The sequence below is a fragment of the Bombus bifarius genome, unplaced genomic scaffold (assembly GCF_011952205.1).
Source record: "Bombus bifarius isolate JDL3187 unplaced genomic scaffold, Bbif_JDL3187 scf7180000008225, whole genome shotgun sequence".
NCBI lineage: Eukaryota > Metazoa > Arthropoda > Insecta > Hymenoptera > Apidae > Bombus > Bombus bifarius.
The window spans coordinates 95880-121860 of NW_022884523.1; the positions used below are offsets into that span (position 1 = coordinate 95880).

At 31.1% G+C, this 25981-nt stretch overlaps 3 protein-coding genes across 7 annotated transcripts; 1 reads left to right on the forward strand and 2 right to left on the reverse strand.

The window, feature by feature from the left end:
* Positions 1-13858, forward strand: LOC117211245 (alkyldihydroxyacetonephosphate synthase). 2 transcript variants are annotated; one of them, XM_033454926.1, is made up of 6 exons: positions 1-434; positions 1011-1100; positions 8781-9061; positions 11137-11425; positions 12241-12550; positions 12831-13858. In XM_033454926.1, the coding sequence occupies exons 1-6, from the start codon at positions 346-348 to the stop codon at positions 13602-13604; spliced, it is 1833 nt and encodes a 610-aa protein (XP_033310817.1). In that variant the 5' UTR covers positions 1-345; the 3' UTR covers positions 13605-13858. The 2 variants fall into 2 exon arrangements, with proteins under 2 accessions (XP_033310817.1, XP_033310818.1); XM_033454927.1 differs by lacking the exon at positions 1-434 and adding an exon at positions 525-909.
* LOC117211242 (TATA-binding protein-associated factor 172) lies at positions 2658-22174 on the reverse strand. 4 transcript variants are annotated; one of them, XM_033454922.1, is made up of 15 exons: positions 21976-22174; positions 21351-21400; positions 20667-20914; positions 20251-20600; positions 19828-20179; positions 19136-19758; positions 18290-19065; positions 17648-18218; positions 17273-17567; positions 16900-17201; positions 16511-16824; positions 15693-16443; positions 15315-15587; positions 14608-15243; positions 13782-14293 (listed from the first exon to the last, which is right to left on the reverse strand). In XM_033454922.1, the coding sequence occupies exons 2-15, from the start codon at positions 21359-21361 to the stop codon at positions 14105-14107; spliced, it is 5691 nt and encodes a 1896-aa protein (XP_033310813.1). In that variant the 5' UTR covers positions 21362-21400; positions 21976-22174; the 3' UTR covers positions 13782-14104. The 4 variants fall into 4 exon arrangements, 3 of the variants coding, with proteins under 3 accessions (XP_033310813.1, XP_033310812.1, XP_033310810.1); XM_033454921.1 differs by having other exon boundaries at positions 20251-20603; XR_004488236.1 differs by lacking the exons at positions 21351-21400; positions 21976-22174 and adding an exon at positions 2658-2669 and having other exon boundaries at positions 14032-14293; positions 20251-20603; positions 20667-20943.
* Positions 22175-23802: 1628 nt separating this feature from the next.
* On the reverse strand, positions 23803-24820 carry LOC117211254 (putative ATP synthase subunit f, mitochondrial). The gene is made up of 4 exons (XM_033454937.1): positions 24588-24820; positions 24419-24517; positions 24037-24153; positions 23803-23951 (listed from the first exon to the last, which is right to left on the reverse strand). The coding sequence occupies exons 1-4, from the start codon at positions 24715-24717 to the stop codon at positions 23923-23925; spliced, it is 375 nt and encodes a 124-aa protein (XP_033310828.1). The 5' UTR covers positions 24718-24820; the 3' UTR covers positions 23803-23922.
* Between the last annotated feature and the right edge of the window lie 1161 nt (positions 24821-25981).

The window sequence follows — 25981 nt, forward strand, 5'->3', positions numbered from 1 at the left end:
TATAAAATATCTAATTGCGCATGCGTAAAAAGTCCTTTACATGAAAAGAATCCCCCAATCTAGTAGAACGTAACAGCATCGGAGAGAACAGAGGTGGAAGAAAGCATTGGTTATTTACGGCGAGAATGTATCTGGTGTAAATGATTGGTTCCTTTCACGAGGAGATCCGTCGGTAGGCGGGTAGTCATAGGGCGGGGGCTCTATTGATTTAAATTTGGTTTGCCGGTGCGCGTGTCAATAGTCAACACAGTGCCGCGAAGAGCGCGCACTCAAGCATCTACTCTTTACTGATCGTGTTCTGCGGACTAAAAGGTTAGGCCCTTCGCGGTGCGGTCAATAAAAGATATGTCGTCTAATACGAAAAACGATACGAACGAGGATGCGGAGAGTTTAAATGGACCCATCCGTTTCCAGAGTGTTGTGCCAAAAGAAAGGTCAGTTTTGTACCGGCAATTTCTGGTTCATATCAATTCGTAAAAACTTCGGTGCGGACACCAGGGACAATATCGCGATGAAGTATTGTACGAGAGCGTGGATACTGCTAAATTACTTGCAGCCACGCCTCGAACCCAGCACTAGCTGACTCATCGGCAGATGTTGCGAATCTAAAGCACCCCTAGTACTATTCGAGCGTGAAAGAGAAAAGAAATCGATCGATTTTTTTTCCATCCTGTGACAATTGTGACCTCTTTTGTGAATATCACGACCTGTTTGTGTGACAAACAACGAAAACATCGGAATGATTAATTTCTTTTATCATTTTTGATATTACTTAGTATTTTTGATGATGAAAATTTCGATTCATTTACCGGGTAGGAACTTACTATATGAGAGGCTAATACTGTTTCTGTTCCTACCGATTGGTTGCTTGACCAGTCACGTGGTGTGAGAAACGCGCGCGTCAAAGATGTACGAATCTCTATTCGATTTCTCTTTTATCTTTTTCCAAGACAAAATTCCAAATGGTGACAGTATCTGTCAAATAACCGTATCTTCTTGAATTTTTAAAGGCAAAAAGTTCTCAAGTGGAATGGTTGGGGATACAAAGACTCGGAATTTCGTATGAACCAAAAATATATCATCGAATTCACTGGTGATAGGTAAGTTTTATCAATATTTCAATCTTCATCTTTTATTAATATTTTAGAAAATAATAATGGTTACTATAAATATTTATATATCTAAAAGATGATTAAACTTTATACATAAATTGTTTTACTTGTTTTGTGAATAGATAAATAAAAAAAATTATTTACATATATTTTAATGTTTCAATATGTTTATTTGTTACATATTATATATAATATTTTTAATAATATTTTTTATCAGTATAACAAATAAAATGTTAGTTGCCTACATGTATGAAACTAGATTATTTCGACTCTTTAAATTCGAAAAAAGTAATCACTTAATTTTTGTTTTAATTTTGTTTGTTTCCTACAATCTTTTATCAAAAGCTTTAACGATAATCTATAGACTAATAAGAATTCTATAATGTTCATATTATACGTAGAAAAATATCAATGATATATTAAAGGGAAATGGTGTTATCATTTTTTGAAGATACAGATAATGTTATAGAAACGAAACGTCTATTAATTTTCATATTAATTTACATCATTGTATAGATACTTATTATTATCTTTTTTAAACATAATTTAATTTTAATTTGTTTACAAGAAACACACGTATAATTATGCTGTTAGATAACTATATTATTCCATAATTGAATAAGTGAAAAGTTGATTATGTTTTGAGAGTAGAATGACAAATAATTTAAGTTTATCATATAAGCGGATTAAGATATATGAAATTCAGTAATACTTGTTATTACGATACTAAATTTCTATATAGATCTAAATGAACCACTTTAATTTACTTAAGCACACATTTGGTTTTTTGTATTTAATTTTTGCTTAATTAATATTCTAACAAATATCCGTTGCAAACAATTTCAAAAACGGGTCGAATTTATCCCATAAAATCAATATATATCAACATTAATTTTATCGTACAATTGAGTTTTTTTATTTCCTATTGTATTCAACGGTTTTAACAGATTCGTATCATCAATTCGCTTAAATGCAAAACTATTATTTATTCGATATTCATTATGTTATTTATGTTAAAAGGAAGAAGCAAATAGTTAATCTGTGTAATATTTATCTTTCTACGTTTAATCTATAATCTGTAATGTTTAATCTATAGTAAGAAATCGAGTATTTTGAGAAGATCAAACACTTTACTTTAACTTATAGAAAAGATCCACAACCTGAATATTTAAAAAATTATGAAATTTTTTATTAATTTTTTTACCATCCAAATTGACTCTAAGAGTGTAAAATAACCGCTGAAAATTCAGCTATTTTTCGATTTTGTGTTATAACTCGCAAATTATAAAAGATAGAAAAATAGTTTTCAAACAGAAGTTGTTTCTTTTGATGAGGACTATCGTCTAGTAAAAGATTTATCAGTTATTTATATAATTAGAAAGAATTTATAAACAAAAAATTAATAATTTTTCTAAAAATTTCTGTTTTAGCGTAAAATCTTAATCGATAGTTTAAATAATTACGAAACAGCATAAAAGACAAATACTTTTTTTTAAATACAAATACAAGCTTTGTTGTATTGCACAATTACAAAAGTAAGGTAACTTATATTATATACTTCAGTCTCTTATTACACAATAAGTAAATATACCAGATGAAAATAAAAGAAAAGAATAGAACTGTAGGTATAACATATCTTCGTAAGAACTTGCCATTAGTAACATGATTATCAAACTTCTTTTTTATTCTTTCTCGTAGCAAATAATATAGATGTTTAATAAGCAATTAAAGAAGTAAGTATATAAGTAAGTAAGTTATTTATTGCACTATTTGTACATTTTCATATTTTCGGATGTAATATATAGTGACTAATAATACTCCAAGAGCCTGCAAAATATGTAGGAAGAAAACCATGATATTATTCACATAATCAAGCTGTCCTCGTTGTTTAGTTTCTCTTCCCTCCTCCTTTCCTGTCTCCTTACTCCCTCTTCTTATACATTTTCCTTTCGTATATTCTGCTGTATGCTCATGCTTTGACATTTAGTTTTCCCTTCAGCTTCTTCTCTACCTCCTCTGGTTTCCTCTCCACTTGCCTGTCCAGTTATTCTAACAATTCCTCATCCACTTTTACGTGTGTAAATAGACACTTAAAGAATAAATAAATAATTTCGAAAATGTAAATGTCATGTGAATTGTATTATGAATTATTCTTCATGATAATGAAATTCTGCAAAAGAATGTTTAAGACAATCTTGTTGTGGGAAAGCGAAATCTACTGGATTTTCAGCATTATTTGATTTCCTTTCTATCAATATAATATATTCACTTTTATACCACGAGTAAGCAAGTATGTACATACATCGTAATACTTTGATGATGAAAATAGAGATAAAATAAGAAACTGTAATTTAATGATATCAATCATCACAATTAAATAATACTACAAGATCGGAAAATATTCATATAAAGTTCTTCATTATGCGGAACTATATATATCAGTTACATTATTGCTGTATTCGACATTGTGAATATTTCAGTATGCTGATTACAACGTGATACTATTTTGTAATGTAGATTAACATTGTCCAGATCACGATGTCAACTTCCGAGATTCTGCATTTGGTAGATATACGTCCGTTAACTGTTCATTGAACAGTTTTTTTTCAAGACTGTTGTACACGTGAAACAAACTTACCATTCTGTTCTTTTAGGACAATATAAAGCGGTTAAATAAATTTCCCAGAAGTTGATATTATGGGGAGTATAGTATAACTGTGTGTTGTAGCTGATATAGACTTTATAACCGTTTTTGATCCTTGCCTAGATAGAGTACAGCCATAATGTAATTTTATCTAATCCGCTTTCATCACCATTGATTACTGTACAGCACGTATTTTCCGATATTTCTAATATGAGATTTTATATTATTAATAAAAGACGAAGCAATTTCATTTAACTGCGTGGTATCAGTGCCATATAATCGGGTAATAAATTTGTTTACTTTTTTTGACACTATTTTATATTATTAATTTTAAGTTTTCTTAAAATTGAAAATCCAGTTTGAAAAATTTTAGTTTTTAAATTTCTCGAACTTATTTCTTCAATAGCTTCTAGTGCCCATCTTCAAAAGCTCAAATCACGAATAATTTGTTATAAACATATTCGGAAATTTGTAACAATTTTTCCCGCCGTGTTCTCCGTCTGTTTACCGTCTCTTTCCATCTAATAATCTAAACAAGGTAATTATGCACAGATACAAAACGGATAGATTTAACAATTATATACTTACAAATACTATACAATTATATACTTATACAATTGTTAAAGAGATGAAACTTTTCAAAATTTATGCCTGGGAGTGTCTAGGGAAAGTCGCGTCCTCTTTCCACTTTTCCAAAATGCAACAACAATAATTTTGTATTCTAAAGTCACAATATCTTCTTGTTCTGGTATACACTCATCTTAGACCTCTATCGCTTCTGAAAGTTCTTTGCGTGCACCTCGTTATATATTATCCAAAAATTCTACAGAATGTGGTTTAAGCGGTTCCACAAATTAATACAATAAGCGTATCTTTTATTATATCTTGTAAGTCGATTTCTCTTCTCATTATAATATCTCATTATATTGTTATTATTCACAATTTTGAACGTAATCATAAGTAAACGAATTGTATTTGCAGGATTTATGTGAACCATTTTTATACGATCGTTACAGAGATATAGTTTAGATATACTTACTTATTGTTGACATCTATAGTACTGTAATATGGCACACTACAAAGAAAGCAGCATTTTTTTTATTGCTAATCTGTCTTCACTAGACAAATGCTAACCTTGAACGCTGTACTGAAATGAAAGTAACAAAGAGTGGAATCATTTATTACTTATTACTTTACTTACTGTTTATTACTATTTTACTTGTAGTGCTCATTTAAGCATACGTTGCTAACGCCAGTAATTCTTGGAAATGGGACTTTGACATGAGGTTTGAGCATGCCGAATGAGATAAAGTGTTAAACGAAACTTGACACCGATCCTTATCGATTATTTCGAGCAAATATCGATTGACGCTCGAGTTCTCGTTTGCACGTGCCCAATATCAGCATCTCTCTCATATCCATCCCTTCTCCTTTCTTTAGTTGAATTTGCAAATGTCAGTTCCTCAGATAAGCGTCCATATCTAGTCTTGACTGCGAACACTAAAATGGACATTGCACGTTAACTTATTATTTATTACTTTGTCATTAGATACGTTAGTCCGTATATTTTTCTTTGTTTCGCATAACTGAATTCATACCTGCGTTATATGATGCATCAGGTGCATAAATGTGCACCGAAAATTTTTTATTGCACGTCAGCATATCATAGTATGTGTACAATGAAATTGAGAAGTTCTTCGATTATCGAAGAACACAATTCAACAATGCAACAAAGATTGTATTTATACTAAAAAAAGTAACTAAATGTTTTTTATGTTTTTTCATAATTATTTAAATCATTGATTAAGATTTTACGCCAAAGAATGAGTTTTTTGAATAAGAATAAATAATATATTGAATAATATATATTGTGTATATATATATATATTGTATATTGTAATAATATATATAATATAAATAATATATATTGAATAAGAATAAATCTTTGGTAATTATGTGTTTAGGAAGCTACCGGCATTTTGCATTTCGACATATTTTTTATATATTGTCGAGGCATGATTCTGAACAACTTTTTCTACACACTTAATCGCCTTTCGACCATAGTTTCCGAGATAATTTCAAAAAAGTTGTCGGTAGCTCATAATAAATTCTGCTTATAATTGTGCGGCCATGATAGCGTATGCATTAGCATTGGTTGTCGGTCGTCTCACTGTGACTACGGTATTAAATAACACCTAACTCACTTATATAAACTGTAAACATTGGCGAATACGTTGCCACGGGTATACAATTATATCCGACAAGTTTTTTGCAGATATTTCGAAAATAGCCTGAGCAGCAGTGGTACATGCAAAAAAAAATGATTCAAAACTTTGATTTTTATAATATATTAAAAAATCACCGAAATCCAAGATAATTGCAGCTTTCTAAATAATTACCAAATCTTTTACCAAACGATAGCCTTCGTTGGAAAAAATAAACAATTTTTATCTAAAAGCTGTTATAGTTTAACTCGTATAGTTTGCGAATTATAACATAAAATCGGAAAATAGCTGAATTTTCAGGAGTCGATTTTACCTCCTTAGAGCGAATTTGGGCAAGAGAAGAAAATTGCTCAATACATGGCTACATATCTCCGAATTTTCATAATTTTTCGAATTTCTGGGTTAGAAATGTTCCCTTGTTAATCGTAGTTAATTGCTAAACTACTACTACTAACTACTGCTATTACTATATGCTATATTGTCTAATTACTAATAATCAACGATGAACGATACAATAAGCTTCTGAACTTAAAAAATGCAACAAGCTTGTTTAAAATCGTAAAAGCAGGATGGTAAATAGTACAAAATAGGTTTATTGAAAAATTATTTGATACAATTCCATGAAGAGTTCTTATAACGAAGGCGCTATATTATGCGTTTTTTATTATTTATTTTTAACAGCTGCTTACTGTTTACCAATACGAATTACGATATATTCTGTTGTATATCGATTCTTATATCGCTTTTAAATTATTTTTTGACTTTATATCGGTTTCGAAATAATTCTAGAACTGATTGTCTCGTACCACTTTTATAATAATTTAAATCTAATATCACATTAAAATATTAAAAACATTCAGTTACGCTTTTCAGTCTTTTATTATTCACTTTTATTCTATAGCTGCTTACTAATAACAAATTATGATATACCTAAATTTTACACTTGAAAATTACAGTTTACAAAAAATCGTGTTTTACAAGTTTTGTGCAATATTTTAAGAGAAAATGTGGTTTGTGTCAATTCTTTGATTTATCACTGTATATATTATTTGGTGTTAAATTGTAAACTGAAGAAGACGAATTAGCTCATCACCCAGAGTCTTAATCTTTTTAATATAATAATTTTTTTATTTATAGGCACTAATATTCTATTTTTTAATCACTTGTTTCATTCGTGTCGTAAATATATTATGTAATATTTATATTTGCACGAATTAAAGCCGATCCATCTGAAATTGATTTATCCTTATTAATGAGGACAATTTCATGGTCATAAAATTTCTGAATAAAGAATGATGCGGTTAACAATTTAAATATATCGTATTGTAAATATATGTATTATTGGACAATAAATGTTATTTTCGAAACTTGTATATTCCATGTAATCGTCGCAAGTTCGCGCAACTAAGAAACTGTTTCTTAGTTGGTCTTATTTACTTTGTTGGTCTTGAAGAACGCAGTTATACTTACCGTTTTCTACCCAGCAAATTGCTTCTAATAAGCGTAAACAAACGTATGTGATACAAGCGAGCAAAAATATAAATATAAAAATACATATTCTTTTTGTGTGTTTACTGATTTTTGTTTAAAACGTTTCACTAATTTTCATTTATTATTGAAAGTTAAGTGAATTTTAGTAAAAATTGATTATCATTGAACAACATATATATAAACATTTCATAATGAAATATTATAAAATATAACTGAAACCCTATTCTTTGTGATATTTCATTAAAAGAAAAAAGGAAACATTGTTTAAATGGGTTATGACCATCAGTAACGACGTTTAACTTCTGGGAAATATATGTAGTATCGTCGTATGTCTTATCCTCACACTCGGCTCACAACGTCTTATGTGCTTGAGGTGTAAATATTGCCCGTGATAGTTGTAACGTTTTTCTGCTGTTTTTCTTCCACGTTTGATGCGTAGAAAAAAATCCGGTCGCCGGAATTCGAACCCGGGTCCCGAACGTTCGAAACCTAAGGCGCTAACACGCCGTCGTCCGACACGAGTGGTGGTATTTGCTATCGAGTGCCGCCTCATGCCTTCTTGTCCACGATACTACACATATGATTCAATACGTATGCAATCGTCATGATAAGATACGCTGATTAAACAAATCTAAATGTAATTACTTATAGTATAATACAATACGAGACATTTCACTTTAATCTACTAACTTGCAAGTCATAACATTATATCATTATAATTATAACAGTTAAATAAAATTAATCATGATAAAACACATCCTTATAATAGTTAAGTGAAACCAAAATAAAATAGATATGTAGAAATATCTTATAATGTAATTTCTTAAAATTGAATGAATTATATAGGGTTTAATTTCATCCATCATCATACATCCTACATCATTTCGTGTTTTACATATACACAATTTAAATTCAAAACTTGAAAATGGAATTAATTACTTTTAGGATTTCAATATGACTATTAAATCAAATTTTTAATTAATTTTGATTAATATAAATTTTATTGCTAATATTTAGTATTTAACAAATAACTATTTTATATATTTTATTTAATGCCTTTGCCTATTAATTTAATTAAGAAGTTCACTGACACAAAAATCAAATTTTCATAATTAAATAATCTTATAAGTAATCCAAAATATTATATTTTTCTCCCAAAAAATTAACTTGTCTATACTTCTTGTTGGCCCATTTTTTAAGTATTGTTATTACTCTACAAATAAATATTGAATTAATTTAATATCAATATATTTTATTCTTTTTTGTAATGTTTTATTACCCATGCTAATAAATGAAATATTTTTGCAGATATCCGATTGGAAACCAGCAACTTCCGTATTTCACGCAATGGGTAAAAGACACATTTGGTATAGATCCAACCCAAAGGAATGTATCTCAATCGATACCGACAAATCTACCAGAACCGATCATTTCTTCGAAAGTGTTGGAAGCGATTCAAGAATTAAATATCGAATATTCCTTGAAGGGTATCGATCGCTTGGTTAGAGCACATGGACATACACTTCGGGAAATTTATCTCCTCAAACATGGATCGTTCGATCGAATACCGGACATAGTTCTCTGGCCAAGTGAGTAATTTCAAATTGTTATATTATATTTTTAGTGATCTAAAATATCCTATTAACGTGTTTAATTATCGTACCAGTGACACAATTCATTTACTTTCACCTGATAGTAATATGTATTAGTATACACTGTATGATGTAGTTCTTGATCTAAAAAACATGATCTATATAATAACTGCCTATTAGAAACTATCTATGTACTTACCATGTACATTTTGTGTATTACATTGCAGTTCATATCATATTCCTTGTGGCAATATATACAAACATCAACTCATTTTTATCTTTTCAGGTTCATTTGTTTTTCTCTTTTTATTTGTCAATTTCTTTTAGCTATTATTACGAAATGTAAAACCATTACTACTACGGTAATTCAATAAATTAATGTAGTTACTTTCAAAATCAGTGAGCAGTAAGATCAAAACACTTGTAAACAAAATAAATTTCATAATTTGCACAGCATGTCAATACAATGAAAAATAATTATCAACTGCTTGTTAGAAGTAAATATAGATATACATACGTGCACATTTATCTTAGTTCATATTCTTTTTAAATTCAAATGTTTCACTAAGTAGTTCATTTAAATGGAAATTTAATACATATTTACATTCGTTTGCTATTTGAGGTGAGATTTATTGTTTAAAGTTTCTTTCATTTATTTAAAGCATTTATTTAATAAACTAAAAGTTAGCTTCAACTAAACGTAATTACCTAAGTATAGTGTATGAAGTGAGTTGAATATCGAGTAGACAGACTACAAACTTCTCAACCTTGACTTAGTTATATGTAGATGTGTAGTCTATAATTTCCTGAATACGTTTCTATGTTATACCATGAATTGCGCGAATAAGTGATATTAAACGAATACCTTATATACATATAAATGTGAAACGACACAATGAATATTTGCTTCATCTTTTCATTTCGAATATCTTTTCAATTGTTATATACGTCAAAATTACTCTTTTACAAGATAGTGTAAGGAATTAGGAATTAGTATAATTAGAATTAGTATAGGAGACATAGTCAACGAAGAAGGAAAAGATAGGGTTGTAGACTGGGCGACGAAATCGGAAAAGAAGAAAAAGGGGAGTGCGAAGCGAAAAAGGGTATTTAGTTAAGTAGGTAAATTAGGCAATTAGATAAAGATTTATGCAATATGTAAAAGATAATAGACATATAGAATAGTTAATAGTTAGAGATAGATAGATGATAGACAGTAGATATATGATATATAAATGTAATAGAAAATTAAGGATTGAATGAATGAATGGATGTGTGTGTAAATTGTAGCTGAATCAATGAAAATGCAAGGCAATAGGGAAAATAATTGTGTACCGAGTTCCTTTCTCGGCCGGAAGGCTAAAAATAAACTATACTACTATAAAAATCGCAAAATTTTTGTGCTATCATTTTTATTTACTCTTCATTTCCATTTCCTTTGCTACTTAAAAAATAACCTATCGTTTAATGTCACTTTAATGTTTTCTACATATATCAGTGTTCGTATTATATTATGTCCTATGTATTATGTCCTGAAATGGATTGATATTTAACCTTTTGAATGCTTTGAGTGAGAATAGTACTTGCCTACAAGTGAATATATTCCCAGAGTATGACTAATTTAGCTCCTCTATACGGCGCAGCGGATAGACATACCTACATATACATATTTATTCATGACCCATTACGTAATAATCATATCATCATGCACTTATTAGTGTTATTGAACAGATTCGGAGAACAAAACATAAATGTTTTATTATTGCTTATTTTTTTAAATTCATAAATGTTTTATTATTGCATATTTCTTAAATTCATAAATGTTTTATTCTCGTCTATTCCTTTAAATTCATAAACCTGTTTTATTATTGTTTATTTGCCTAATTTTGTTTTATTGCCTATTATTGAGTAGAGCCGAACAAGGTTAAAAATCAAAATTTAAGTTTTCTCAAATTTTTCTTAGATTGCAAAATATGTCAAAAAGTTGACATAATTATTGGGCAAATCCTAACAAATCAGAAGCTAAAATGCTTTGTCTTATAACAATGACATCTATGTCTATGCATTTCCAGAGTGCCACGAGGACGTCGTAAAAATAATTAAATTGTGTGCTCGATATGGATCAGTCTGTATTCCATTCGGCGGTGGAACGAGCGTAAGCGGTGCTGCCTCGTGTCCGACGAACGAACGGCGAACGATAATATTGTTGGACACTTCGCAAATGAATAGAATACTGTGGATAGACAGGGAGAACCTAGTTGCTTGTTGCGAGGCTGGTATTATCGGCCAAGACCTCGAAAAGCAACTCCGACTGCAAGGTCTGACTTCTGGTCACGAACCCGATTCTTACGAATTTTCTAGGTACACCATATTATATTAAAACAAAAAGTCCGTTTTATTCGTTCGCAACAAATATTTGTTTAGGATATTAACTGTTTGAATACAAACACGTGTAATTTTACGACGTTTTACGCAATATTAGTATATCTATAATAAGAATCGTCATAGCTAGCAAGTTATAAAGTTCTTTTTTTGAAATTGTCTATTGCCTATTTGCGAAAGAAGGTATATGGAAGAAAATGGACATAGAAACGTTTTAATTAGCGTACTTTTCATAGAATGCCTTATTGCGAACTGCTATGCTGAATTTGACTTTCTTTTTCTTCTTCTTCCTGTTTTGTTTAATTGTAAATGTAATTTCTTTTATTTAAGATATAGATTAAAGTTTATAATACAGTAAACTATAAAATGCAAATCTTCCTAAGTAATATTAAATGGCAATTATCTTTTATATTCAATTGGACTATTCTCAACTTCTTTGAATTAAAATTAATTTTCACTGGAGTGATTTAATCACTTGGAGAAGATCATGATCATACTAAATGTCGTGAAAATTGCAGGTGCTTGTATTTTAGTATAATTAAAAGTGTACTTATATTCTTTGCATGAGTAAAGCTACACAATATTTTAGTTTCATTTAAAGAATTAAAAGTTACTTCATAAAATAAAAAGCACAAAGAGCCTATCACTTACGTTTCATCTCACATTTCTATGAACAATCTTTCGTGCAAACATCGTATGCACAGGTATACGATAAGAAAAGTATGTCAAATAGTTATTTACATCAAGTACAAGACTACTAGCCGCATGATCGATTTTATTTCTTGAAAGAACAGTTTAGGTGGATGGGTTGCAACGAGGGCGAGTGGCATGAAAAAAAATCGATATGGGAACATCGAAGACCTAGTTGTACGAGTGAGAATGGTTACCGGTAGAACGGATGATCCAGAAATAACACTCGAAAGAGGTATATTGGTACCAAGAGCTTCTTGTGGTCCTGACTTTGACCATATGATCCTTGGTAGCGAAGGAACATTGGGCGTCGTTACAGAAGTGGTGATCAAAGTTAGACCATTGCCAAAAGTAGTCAAATACGGTAGCATAGTTTTCCCAAATTTTCAAGCCGGTGTATTAGCGTTGCGTGAGGTAAAATTTTATTAATTTAATAGCGATATATATAAATTTAAATACTATTACTTACTAGAGAATATCTGTTATATATTGCAGTTTTATTATTATTCCTTTTTGGATAGTTCAAATTAAAAAAGGAATGATACAACTGCAGCTTTATTTAAATTTTCTTGTTCTTGAATTCCTTTTTAATGCTTGACAAACTTTCTTGGTTATTAAGATATTTGATTAAAATTAACATTGAATATATTGCAGTTGTTTCTTATAAAAAAAACTGTACCATTTTTATGAGCAGGTAGCTAAGGAACGATGTCAGCCGACTAGTATACGATTGATGGACAATGAACAGTTCCAGTTCGGTCAGATGTTGCGACCAGAATCTAGTTGGAGTGGTTTAATTTTGCAAGGATTAAAACAAGTTTACATTACTAGGATAAAACGTTTCAAAAAGGATCAAATATGTGTCGCTACCTTATTGTTCGAAGGTAGCTCAATTGCCGAGGTGGCAGCACAGGAACAAAAGATTTACAACATCGCGATGCAACACAATGGTATTGAAGCAGGAGAAACGAATGGTGAACGAGGTTACCTTTTAACATTCGTTATAGCTTATATCCGAGATCTGGGTCTCGAGTACTACGTTTTAGCTGAATCATTTGAGACGTCCGTCTCCTGGAATCGTGCGTTACCGTTGTGTAGGAATGTGAAATCTCGTGTGATCAGAGAGTGTTATTCACGTGGTGTCGAACAATACTTTATCTCTTGTCGTGTTACACAGACTTACGACGCCGGTTGTTGTGTGTACTTTTACATGGCATTTAATTACAAGAATCTTCCGAACCCGATAGAAACATATGAGACTATCGAGCACGTTGCACGCGAAGAAATTCTTGCAAACGGTGGTTCTCTGTCTCATCATCACGGTATAGGAAAATTACGTTCTTGTTTTTACGCGGATGCAGTAGGAGAAGTGGGAGTGTCCCTTTATAGAGCAGCCAAAGCACACTTGGATCCCCATAATATATTTGCGGCCGGGAACTTGGATCCGAAATGTGTATCGAAACTATGAGGTGAACATGAAATTGTGATAATTGTAACTTATCACATTGGAAATCATTTTAAACAGAAAGAAGAAGAGAAAAAGACAATTAGCATTGCCATTTTTATCAATTGATATGTTGTGGTGGTATACAGAAACGATGATAAAGGAAGAGACTAGTATAATATAAATAAACACATCACAATGTTGTTTGGTACAAATACGGAATTGTAATTGTATCAACATTTTTATAAGTTATTATAAATAAACAAGACTCACTTATTCATAGTACTTAATCAATATAATCCGTAACTTATCTAAGTTTTTTCTTCCTTATCTTTTCTTTTTTATAAGTAATTCGTATATTCCATTATAGATCCATTGATTATTTGTCATTCTCAGTCCATAAAATTAAGATTACTGTTTTTCTATCAGGTCCGATTCACGTATGTTTCACAAAGTGATCATCTTAAACACATGTAACTGTTAAATAAATGTACTCAGTGATACTGATGTGTAAAACCATAAGCTCACTTTAAAGTAGATAGAAATGACTGCATGTCATATTCATCGTCATACTGTTGTTGTTCCCATAGTTCAGGGAGAATTTCTAAAATGGAACGGCTAATGCCTGGAACCTCACTAATTTTAGAAGTGGCATCATCCTGTATTTCTGATTTTTTCTCTTTGCCACTGTCCAATGAAAACAAGTCAAGTAGCTATAAAAAATTGTTACAAATAAAATCTATTATAAATTGAAATTTCTTTCATAATTAATTATAGCATATTTCAAGAATTGTTTTGTATTATATGCGTGTGTATTTACATCTATTTAAAGCTTTATTGTAGAATTAAAATGAGGAATATGAAGTAACATAAAAAAAGTTAAAACACGAAAAAGATAAAAGTATCAGGATTATATGTAATATATTTTTGTAAAAAAATAAATTTATTTATTAGTTTATTACAAAACTTTTATTGTTGAAATAGCTATAACTATGCAAGTTAATAAATTTAGATTTATATATTTTACCTGATCAGTTGCCATTGTTTCCAGAGATGCATTTTCCGTTGAAATTACGGTATTTGCTGTGAGAAGTTTGAATTTCTGCAGTCCCATGATCTTTTCCTCTACCGTCGATCTTGTGATTAACCTGTATACGTTCACTACTTTCTTTTGACCAATACGATGTGCTCGATCCATCGCTTGAAGATCTTTCATAGGATTCCAGTCATGTTCCACGAATATAACAGTGTCAGCACCAGTTAGATTCAATCCAAGGCCACCGACTTGAGTCGTTAACAGAAGCACGTCTATCGACGGGTCTGCGTTAAAACGTGTTACTATGGAATGCCTTTGCGTGGTTTGTACACTTCCATCGAGACGAAGATATGTAACAGTAGGTAAATGGGCACAAAGAAGATCTTTTTCCACAATATCTAGCATTGCTTTCAATTGACAAAAAATTAAAGCTCGATGTTGGCTCACTAACTGTTGCTCCTGCGGTGGTTGATTATCTGATGTATCAGTAGTTACAGAATTGCGGTTTTGTTGTCGTTGTGGCTGTCCTATGCCACAATCTAATAATAATTGTTTTAATGCAGGTAACTTGGCTGCATATTCTATCTCAGATAATGTGCTCTTTCGTTGCTTCAATGTATTACACACCTAGAAATAAAATAATTGTCAATTTAAAGTTACAAGTAAAATATCTTAACGGATGTCATGTTGATACTAACAGTTGCGTATAACGGATGTCGTTGATTTAATACTAATTTGGGATGATTACAAACATTACGAAGATATCGTAATGCTTCAAAGACACTACAACCATTATTTCCAGTTGAAGTGCACGACGCAGCGGATAATAAAGTGGCAGAACGTCGAGTATGGAAATCTTCGTATAGCGTACGTTGTAATGACGATAAGTCGCAATAATAGTCTTGTGTAATTTTTGGTGGTAAATCTTTGAGGACATCTTCTTTATTTCGTCTAAGTAAGAATGGCAAAACCTGCACAATGCAAAATTACAAAAAGTTGTAGATAATTTAACAAATATATTCAATTATTAGTAAGATTAAAAAATAAGATACAATGCACATGAAAAAGAAAATTACTTGTCTATGAAGTGCTTCCATTGCTAAAGCTCCCGCCTCTTGTTCTTTTGGGCCAGCTTTTGGTTCCCTACAGGCTAGTATAGGACGTGAGTACTTTGCCGCAAATTGTTTCTCAGTACCCAGGAAACCTGGCATTAAAAAGTCAAACAAGGACCATAATTCAAGTACATCGTTTTGTATTGGTGTTCCCGAAAGTATAAGTCTGTGATTCGCATGCAATCGTTTAGTTGCCTTAGCACTTTTTGTCTTTCCATTTTTAATAATGTGACCTTCGTCGAGCACACAGTAGTTCCATTGACAAGTTTCGAAATAATCGATATCCTTACGGATTATTTCATAACTTGCAACGATGAGTTTGTGATAAGTAACCATTGGACGTAATTTTTCACGCTCAGGTGGGGTGCCAACATATTGTAACACTGAGAGATCTTTGGTTTTGAAGAACTTTTCTGCCTCATACACCCAATGACCAGTTAGAGTTGGTGGACACACCACCAAGCTTGGTGGAGCACAAGGATTACGATGATGATCTAAAGCTAGTATACAAAGAGTTTGTAAAGTTTTTCCAAGGCCCATGTCATCGCATAAAACACCATGAAGTCGATAACGATTCAAGAAATTTAACCAATTTAAGCCTTGTTGTTGATAGGAACGTAACTCTGCAGATACTGGAATCGGTAATACGGTATCTGGGATACTGCGTGGATTCAAAAGTTGTTCTAAGAACCGCCACTCTTGTGTTTTCTTTTCTCTAAAATATTTCAAAGATTTATGATGTATATGTTAAATTAACATTTGTTAGTAAAATTTAGACTTACATTAAATCTGGTGGATCCGTAATCGCACCAGGATCAAGGGGCAAAAGTTGCACGAGTGTTGCGAACGTAGCACTACAAGCTAATCTTACAGCCTGATTTTGATCACTCATACGCCCAAGCAATGGAACCATAAAGAGCACAGCATATGGAACGATATTAACACCTAAACTTTCGACAAGACACGCTAACGCTTCGGCTGCGCCTTGTTTTACTGAATCTACTTCGCTTGGTGCTGTTACAGTTCCTGAGTATATTTTCTCTCCACCAGTTGATTCTAGAAGTGGTATTACATGGTTTGTAATCTGTATTATTATCTGGAATACAATTTTTTGAGATTAAGATTTAATCGTCAAACTGAAATCGAATATTATATTAATTTAAAGCATTACCTTCTCTGTATCTAATGTACCTAATACAGCTATACATCTGGATGCCATGTGTCTGACAGCTTTGTAAGGATGAGCCAATAATTCACATAAGAATGAAAGGCATTCTAGGACAGGAGGTAGTAAGGCTTTATGAAGACTGGGAGCCATAACTTCTAAAACTTGTAAACCAAAAATTAACTGATTTACTTCTTCTTGAATATTTTCACGATTAGTGATTTTGTCTTTTTCTCGTAATACGTTTGGTAATATTAGTTCCCAAAGATGCGGCAAACGTGTAGGTAATTGTGCACCAAATAGAGTAGCTACAAAAAACAATGAATATTCTAAATTTATATAACGCGTTTATATCGTATTAGAATGTTGTATTGCAAACCTATAGCGGTAAGTGCTAAAGTAGCTCCGCGACGACGTGTTCTATCAGCTTTAGCTTCAGGTTCTTCATAAGCAAGTAGTTCTTCTAAAGGAATTTCAGTTGTTGGTGGCCGGCCAGGCCCTCTGCTTCCACTAAGTCCGCTGTTGGTTCCCCGATTATAAGCTATTCTTTCAGCATGTTTCTGTCTATTGCTTAAAGTAAGAATTCCGTCAAATAGATCTGCGTTTGTACTACAATTTACACGAGGTGTAAATTCAGTATCCGAGCATAGGAATGTACATAAATTGGTCGATATCTATGATATAAAGTTAAATTAAATTATTCAAAGAGAATACAATATCCGTTTATGTTAACGATATTATTTTCCATGCAAACCTTTGCATTAGGAGTAGGTTTTCTATCTACACAGAGATCAACTAAATACGACAAATGCTTTGCAGCCAGTTTTTGTAGTTCTTCATTTTCTTCACGTTTAATAGCTTCCATTAATGGTTTTATCAATGGATTAAGAGGTTGTGGGGATGGAGGAAGACAATGTAACATTGTTGCAGCACCAGCGAGTGCTGCCGTTGACATAACATTATATGAAAGTTGCTGTGCTGCTATATCGGCAGCACCTAGTTGCACTGCACTCCGCCTTTCTTCTAAACTTTCAATCAACTTTGGCTTTAATTTAATCGGATTAGAGCTGTTGCTAAAACTTCCACTAGGTCCTCCATAGTTTGTCGTATTACCCATGGCACAAAGTTTTGAAATTGGTTTCCCAGCAAGGATTGCAATTTGGTCGAGCGTCATCACTCCCGATGGTTCTACCTTGATAAGAACAGGCAGGTTATAATGTTTGAGAGTGGCAACGTAACCGCGACTGTCGTGTAACAGACGAGTAAAAGATGTGGCGATCTCATCGTAGTATACGTACTCGTTCAAACACTCCAATAGTCTCTTCCTTTTGAGAACAAATATATTATTATTGTATTGTATTAAATATAAGTAAGATAGGAAGATTTCATTTGATACCTTAAAATATCTGGTATTGTAGGTGGTTTCATGTTATTTACAGTCGCCCAATGAGACATCGTCAAACCTACAATGGTGCGTTGTAATGCTGAACGCGAATTCAGATGTGCTAGTAATACTTTAGCATAACAAAGTGAAGGACTAAGTATATCTGGTGTGTAAGTAACACCTGGTGCTGGTTGTACTACGTAATGCGATAACAATCCCAACATTCGTGCAGCTCTACAACGAGCATGAATTAAGTTTGATTTCCTTATGTTTGGAGCTACAGTTTCGATTCCACCAATATAAACTTTTAATTCGGATATGGATTTTACATTTCCACCAACAGTATTATTTCCTCCGTTATTACTAGCATCTGATTGTCCGTCGCAAGTACCAGAAACTTGATTATTCTTAGCTCCTTTATTAGGAGTGGTTATCATGAGTAAGTTCGGATTAAATGGCACGTGTTCCGGTTGCATTGCAAGGCAAAGCCATGTGCTGACAAGAGGACACGCTGCATGCAATAAAAGTTCGAGATCGCTTTGTACGACTAGATTTTCCCAAACACGTTCAGCTACATCTTGTATGGCAATTACGTGCTCTATTAACGCTCGTTGAAAAACATGACGGAGGGCCTCTTGCAATACAAGTCCACCTCCTTCGCCCCATCGTTCTTTTTTATTCTCATTATGAGCACCATCATCTTCAGTTAATGTTTGTAATGTTTGTAAGGTGGCTTTACGTACACTGGAACTAGAATGACTAAGAAATGGCCATAATCGTGGTAAGACCTAAAACAACGTCATATTAATATTAAGGTTAAATAACAAAAAGTAACGCTTCTATTAATATAGATCTTACCTGCGATAATGGCTGAGGAGTAATATAAGAGCGCGCCCAAGGTAATGAAAGTATAGCAGCAAGTAATTTCATAAAACTATTACATGCTGCTGCTAGATCATCTTGTTCACGTAAAAGTTCCCAAAGACGAATTACAATTGCTTCTAGTTCTGATGATTTTAACAAACGTGGTAGAGCAGATGCTACTGGTATAAGCGCACTTGCTGCTGCAGCACCTACATCATCGACTGGATCGGAAAGACCTTGCATAGTAGCTGGAAATACTCTCGGTAGTATGTCGTCTAACAGATCATCTCGTATAGCAAGCAAATATTTGAGTGCAAGTAGCGCACCATGTCTTGCTTCCCATTCATCATTCTCCAACAGTTTTAGCATGACTGAAAGTATTCCTGTAATTCCCCTATTTTTATTTTCATCATCTTTTTGATTTGGCACTAGTAATAAAAGAGAACCTAGTGCTTGAGCACATGTTTCTCGTACGGGCGCAACGACTTGATCAGAAACAAAATCTCCAAATCTATCTAATCCTAAAACACATAGTAGTCGTAGGGCGGCATCAATAAGCCACTGATAATGACTTTCTGCCATTTTCTCTGCAGTTTGATTCTTCGATTTACCTGCACCTATAATAAATTTCAATTAATATTGTATTTTATTACTTTTTAAATGCAACTTACAATCATTTTTCATACCTTTCCCATGAAGTTTTACGAGTTCACGTAAAGCAGTCGCTGCTCCGTGCCTTACTTCCCATTTTTGACTAAATAGATCTTGACAGAGACTTTCTGCAAATGATTCTAGAGGCCAATTTATTACAGAATCTGGCCAGCAGCCAGTGCTGTCTGGTACTCCATTGACTGATTCAGTCTGTGAATTATTATTAACGCCAATCTCTAACGAAATCAGTTCCTCTAATTTTATTCTTTTATTTAGTGGTTCCCCTTCATTATTGATGGGAGATTGAGCATTTGAATTGTGATAATCTTCGTTGTTACGATGGTCATCAGGTTCTCGTGAACGTTGTTTTGAAACCGACTGTCGTGCCTATCAAATAAATAATACTATATAAGAATATCTTATTACATTAAGCATATTAGTAATCAATTATGTATTACCTTACGTCTAGCTCTATTCATTTCGCGTCTACTAAGACCACTAGGTTGTTTTAGCGTTTCACTCACAGATACATTAGTTTGTATATTTGACGTAGGTGGTAATACTTCTGGTGTAAGATCTTCGTTGGTAAACAATTCTGATGTATCAACTCCCATTAATTGTGGATGAAGGCCCAATTTAGCAGCAATTTTTTCCTTTTGATTAGGAAGTAGCATTTGCTCCCCATCAGTAGCTGTTAAATCATATTCATTGCCTTCTGATCCAGTAAGATATGAACTACGTGCTAAAATCTTTTCCATATCAAAGTTTTCCAAGTTTAATTTATTGTTTGGTTTTTTTGTTTCTTCATCTTCTACGAATAAAAAATTTAATGTTAATAACAAAATTTAGTATATAAAAAATTAAAATTAGCTACCTGTACATGTTTCTTTCTTAATGGGTTGTGGATCCCAAGTAGGAACTTGAGCAAGTATAGCTTGTACAGCTTGTGCAGCACAAACTCTGGTATCCCATTGTGAAGACTTTAAAAGGATAGAAACTCTTGCCAATAAATGATGTAAATCATGAGGATGTAATCTCTGTGCTTCTCCTAATTGTTGTGCTGCAGCTCTTTTAGTTACTGCATTTGTCCCTGTTTCCAATAGTATGAATAGCCTGTCTAGCCTAATAGAACCCATACATTATGATGTATGCAATCATGTTATTAAATCAACTATAGATAGATACAATCATCTATTAATATATGTATTCACGTGCATTTATTATTTTCAATTTTTCTTTATTATTATATAAAGTAGCAATATGATAAATATACACGTTATAAAATTTTATTGAGATAATAGATATAAAATTTGAAAATATTAATTACATGAAGATTTACTATTTATTAAATATAGTTATTATAAATTATATTTTTATGTATAAAATATATGTAAAGTTTAATAATAATATATTACTAATGGTACATTAATGTTTGTTATTATATCATAGTATCATAAACTAGTCCATTTTTGCATAATTGTAAGTAGATTAGTGTAAATATTAATATTATTCCATACATCTCATTTTAACAACACAATTATAATTGACAGTGCTTTACCTTGATGTCATGTTTACAAACTATGTTGATCAATAAACAGCTGTGAATGCCTAAAATCAAAATAAGAGTGTACACATGTATATACAGTATCACAAACACTTGAAGAATGAACTATCATTAAAAAATGATTATATATTTGGAATAATATTTACAGTAAATAAATGAAAACATTTAATAAACATACATATCAGAAACATAGACAAAATGATCATGAAATGTATATTTATTATTGGATATTACAACAGTTCAACAGGAAATATACTGAATGCTCCAACTATACAAAATAAAATGGAGTACAGGGAATAATAAAACAAACAGCATATTATTTATCATTTATTTGATAAAGTAAAAGAAAATGATTCAAATAGGGAAAATCGATTGTCAACTTGAAGAACGAAAGTTTGTGCAGTTAGATTGATGAAGTGAAGATGGATAGATGACATCTGCGAGTATGCGTTTTTTAATCGGTATAGAAGTTCAGGGATTTAAATAATGCAAAATTTGAGGAAAACTGTACAAGTTTTAATTAAGGAAATGAAACGGAACATAATATTTTTCAAGATATTGTAAAGAAACACAATATGGACATATAAATAAATAGCGATGAACGAACGCTTAAACATACCTGATTTCAAAATATAATTTATTTTACTGCTACGCTTCAGCTAATCCGCATAGCCGTTTTCCACTGTATTGATTCCCCGAAAATCACATTACGCTCTATATTTCGAAAAAGATGATAGATAGACAGACTACTTGTCAAATTTTTCGGAGAGAAACGCATGTTCAAGCATCAAATTTATACTGACAGCCATATTGCAAGGGAACCTGAGTTTTGTCCCCCAATTTTGCTCTCATTGGTTGATTATACGGATCTTATAAATCGATGGACCAATCAACGTTTCCCTCGTGCAATGATCATGTTAAATTGCACACGTTTTATGCGTAGGATGAAATTATGCCGCGTACACATAATTTACTAGATGCATTAATTCTTCCTAATTCTTTCAAAATTATTTCATAATTCACACTTTAAGAACATTAAGTATATACATATTGCTTGTTGCTACTCATTTAATTATGTTTTTAATTAGTATGCAATCAAATCATTTGCATAATTCAATTTTTTAAAAATTTACTTTATATTCTCTTACGCATCGCAAAATTCTATATTTAGAACACATATATATTTTATTTATGAATATGATATTTTATTAACACATTATGATTCATTCAATGTTATATTCTTAAATATACAGGGTGTTTAAAATTTTCATGACGAAAGTTTGTTAGTATACATAATCTATAGATCTAAATAAGGAGAAAATATTATATAAACATTGGCGTTTAAGATCTTACAAAAAAATTGTAACAAAAAATGAAATATGAAGGAAACAGCAAACAGTTTGTGGTTATTGCGATATAATGTAGGAAGAAATCAGCAATATTTATTTTGCATATTTCATTTTTTTTCTTTTGTATTTCGTTTTCTTGTCATAACTTTTTTTATAAGATCTCAAAAGATTTATGTTTATATAACATTCTTTTCTTATTTAGTTTTATAGAATATGTATACTGACAAAGTTTTGCCATTAAAATCTGGATCACCCTGTATAATATGCAATTTTTCAAGCAAAGTATGTATGTTAGCACGAAATGCATTTGAGCATGAATCTGTTTATTTTGAAATACAACTAAAAAATCCTTTAATTAAACGCATGTAAAAACCTCCTATTATGTACCAACTATATATACACCAAATATTATATACTAAATTATTGAAATTCACGCCATGATTAAATTTTTTAGTGTTGTATACAACCGCAAAATATTGTTTCATATTTCGCGCCATTAAGATGACCTCGTGACTTTATTTAAATCTTTCCGAATTTTGACACGCTGTAATTTTAAATGTGACGTTTTATTAGTATCGAGTATAATTTGGACTGAAATAAGAAGACATCGCATAACAATTTCAGGTACATATTTATTATTTTTCATATTTTGGTAATGGTTCTTATATATAAGCTACGATTCGACTTAATATATTTTTCTCAAAATGTTGAAAATTTGTTCATAAAAAATCATCTTGTAAAATTTTAAAATTTATTTTATAAACGTAATGACAGATTATATTAAAAATAATAAATTTTTTATTTCGATTTTTTATTAATCAACTTGTAAATCTTATTTCAAAATTTATACAATATATTAAGATAACCTTTAATCATAAAAAACTATAACACTCAGCATATCTTTCCTAGTAGAATAATTTGTATTGTAATTAATACATAAAAGTTTTTAAAAATATTTGGCATTAAAACATGTTAATTTTTAAATAATGAAATGTGAATGATATTGGCAGTAATCTTAACCAGTAAACAAAGGTACTGTTATAAACAAATATTTATAAGAAAAATTCTGTTCTAGGATATTATATACATTACACATATCAAATGTTTAAGCCGCATTTATTTCATATTATAGATTTTACAGATTATTGATATTACTTTTGTTAACTAATACAATTTAATTGTACTCTATTTTAACTCAAGATGATTTTAATAATATTTTAATGATATTTATAATTTCTATGTGCCCCTGAAAATGAAGACATACATTATGACATTGTTTCTTCATTATTTTATAACTGTAAATTATGCAAATTTATTATATATAAACTTACTGATACGCAAGTAATTTGTAACATAGCCAAATATTGCTCCAGCAATAGCAAGCTGGAAAATTGGAGCCATAGTTGCTTTCCTAGGATGTATATACTTTAACTGCCATCGCCAGTGAGCTGTAAGTTATGACAATTAAATTATAATACTTCAAAGAAACTAAATGCAAATTATTATAAAGCAAAAAAATAATTGCAAAGGAATCAATTTTTGCTTTATATCAAGATATATTGAACTTTAAATATAAAAAATATTATTTCCATTTATTTAAAACTAATTTATTAAGTAATATTAACGTATATATCAATAATAAGCTAATTGTAACAAAAGTATTATATAATTTTTGAGCCATGGTAAGGCCACTTTTTTTGATAAAATATCTACCTCGTGAAATTAACGATGCAAATGGTTTGAATCCTTTCTCGCGTCGGCTAAACCATTCTGGCAAGTCACGAAGTTTTACTTCGCCAAATGGCGTATCAGCTGTAAAGGCGGATAATATTTTATTAAATCATTTGTAAATTAAATGAATGGCGAAAGATGGTAGACTTACGTTTTCCGTAATATCGAGAAGGATCATATGGACCGTGTTTGGCTGGATCATATCCTGCAGGATAATTACCCCATGTATCAAATTTAATCAATTTGGCAAATTGATTCGCCAATTGTTCCAGTGTACCCATTATGAAACAACTAACTTATTGAAAATGAATTTTTAGTTACTACGTTTCGATGAATACCTATAAGGTACTATATAAAGGTTATATCTAGTGCGAGATGTACAATCATGTAGAGACAAAATCCCTAGATATATGAATTAAATATGGGTATAGGAATATAGGCACCGAGCACAAACCTCTATTTTTAGAGTGAAGTTACCTCCCGGATGCGGGGACACAATCACGTGGTACTTTGGGGTCGCATTGGCTATTGGCTATTGGTTTGAATATAAACGCGCGAGATTTTAAGAAATTCAAAATTTACATCTCAAGTTAGTTTATTTACAGTCATGAGTTATAATTCAAAATCTCTAAGTATGAAAATTTTTATTGCTACTGTTTGGTATTTAGTGTTGCAATTATGTAATGAATTTAGTAAGTTCTACAATATTATTTTGGAAACTATTATTGTTAACTGCAATATTTATAATAATTTGCTATCTTTGTCATCTATCAAATACTCATTGGTATGATGGATAATAACGATAACATAATGAATACAAAACTAGTTATTAATCTCATTCAATTTGGAGAGAGAAGATCCATATAGTTCGGTGGTTCAGACTTGAAATTAAAGATGTGCATTTATTTTATTCAATACATAGAATTTAATGTAAACTGATTTTAAAAATTCGATTTACTTTACAAAATCTTTTATTTTGTAATGTACATTTATATTTACATTATCAATGCTTGATCATTAAAGATTTTAATTTAATGAGTAGGTATTAAATACACATATTTTAAGGTAATAATTATTTACTTCCAAAACTAAGGTGAGCAATAATTCTTCCACTAAAACAAATAATATGCAAATAACAGTATTATATGTAAAAATAACAGTATTCTTATACCTATCTTCAAGTTCTATCTAAGCGTATCGAATGTTTAATTTAAAGTACATAAGTAAGGCTACAATTACGTGTAAGGTAGTTGGTATTTGTGCTCGTTGTTGATAATATTATTTCTTTTCCTATTCTTATTACTATCACTAGCCTCTAGTGGTCGCTTATTTTATTATATTCTCCGAGTACAAAGATTATTTGTTAATTTTCGTTTCTCTGGATTCGTAGAAAGTTAGATATTTCCCGATTGTTCATTTCGATTCTCGCATATTTTATATTTTACATGGAGCTACGCTCATTTTTTTTTAGCTCTCCGAATGAATGTAAATCAATTTCCAGGCTGAGGTGACAATGAAGCTTAACGAACGACTACAAACGTCAGC

Excerpts from the sequence above, each read along its gene's own strand:
- LOC117211245 (XM_033454926.1), top strand. The coding sequence starts at position 346 with ATGTCGTCTAATACGAAAAACGATACGAACGAGGATGCGGAGAGTTTA. Across the intron at positions 435-1,010 it reads AGTGTTGTGCCAAAAGAAAG|GCAAAAAGTTCTCAAGTGGA; the intron begins GTCAGTTTTGTA and ends GAATTTTTAAAG. Across the intron at positions 9,062-11,136 it reads GGACATAGTTCTCTGGCCAA|AGTGCCACGAGGACGTCGTA; the intron begins GTGAGTAATTTC and ends ATGCATTTCCAG.
- LOC117211242 (XM_033454919.1), bottom strand. The coding sequence starts at position 20,928 with ATGGGTTCTATTAGGCTAGACAGGCTATTCATACTATTGGAAACAGGG. Across the intron at positions 19,759-19,827 it reads CGTAAAACTTCATGGGAAAG|GTGCAGGTAAATCGAAGAAT; the intron begins GTATGAAAAATG and ends AATTTATTATAG. Across the intron at positions 17,202-17,272 it reads TTTAGCACTTACCGCTATAG|CTACTCTATTTGGTGCACAA; the intron begins GTTTGCAATACA and ends TGTTTTTTGTAG.
- LOC117211254 (XM_033454937.1), bottom strand. The coding sequence starts at position 24,717 with ATGGGTACACTGGAACAATTGGCGAATCAATTTGCCAAATTGATTAAA. Across the intron at positions 24,518-24,587 it reads TTCTCGATATTACGGAAAAC|CTGATACGCCATTTGGCGAA; the intron begins GTAAGTCTACCA and ends CCGCCTTTACAG. Across the intron at positions 24,154-24,418 it reads TGCATCGTTAATTTCACGAG|CTCACTGGCGATGGCAGTTA; the intron begins GTAGATATTTTA and ends CATAACTTACAG.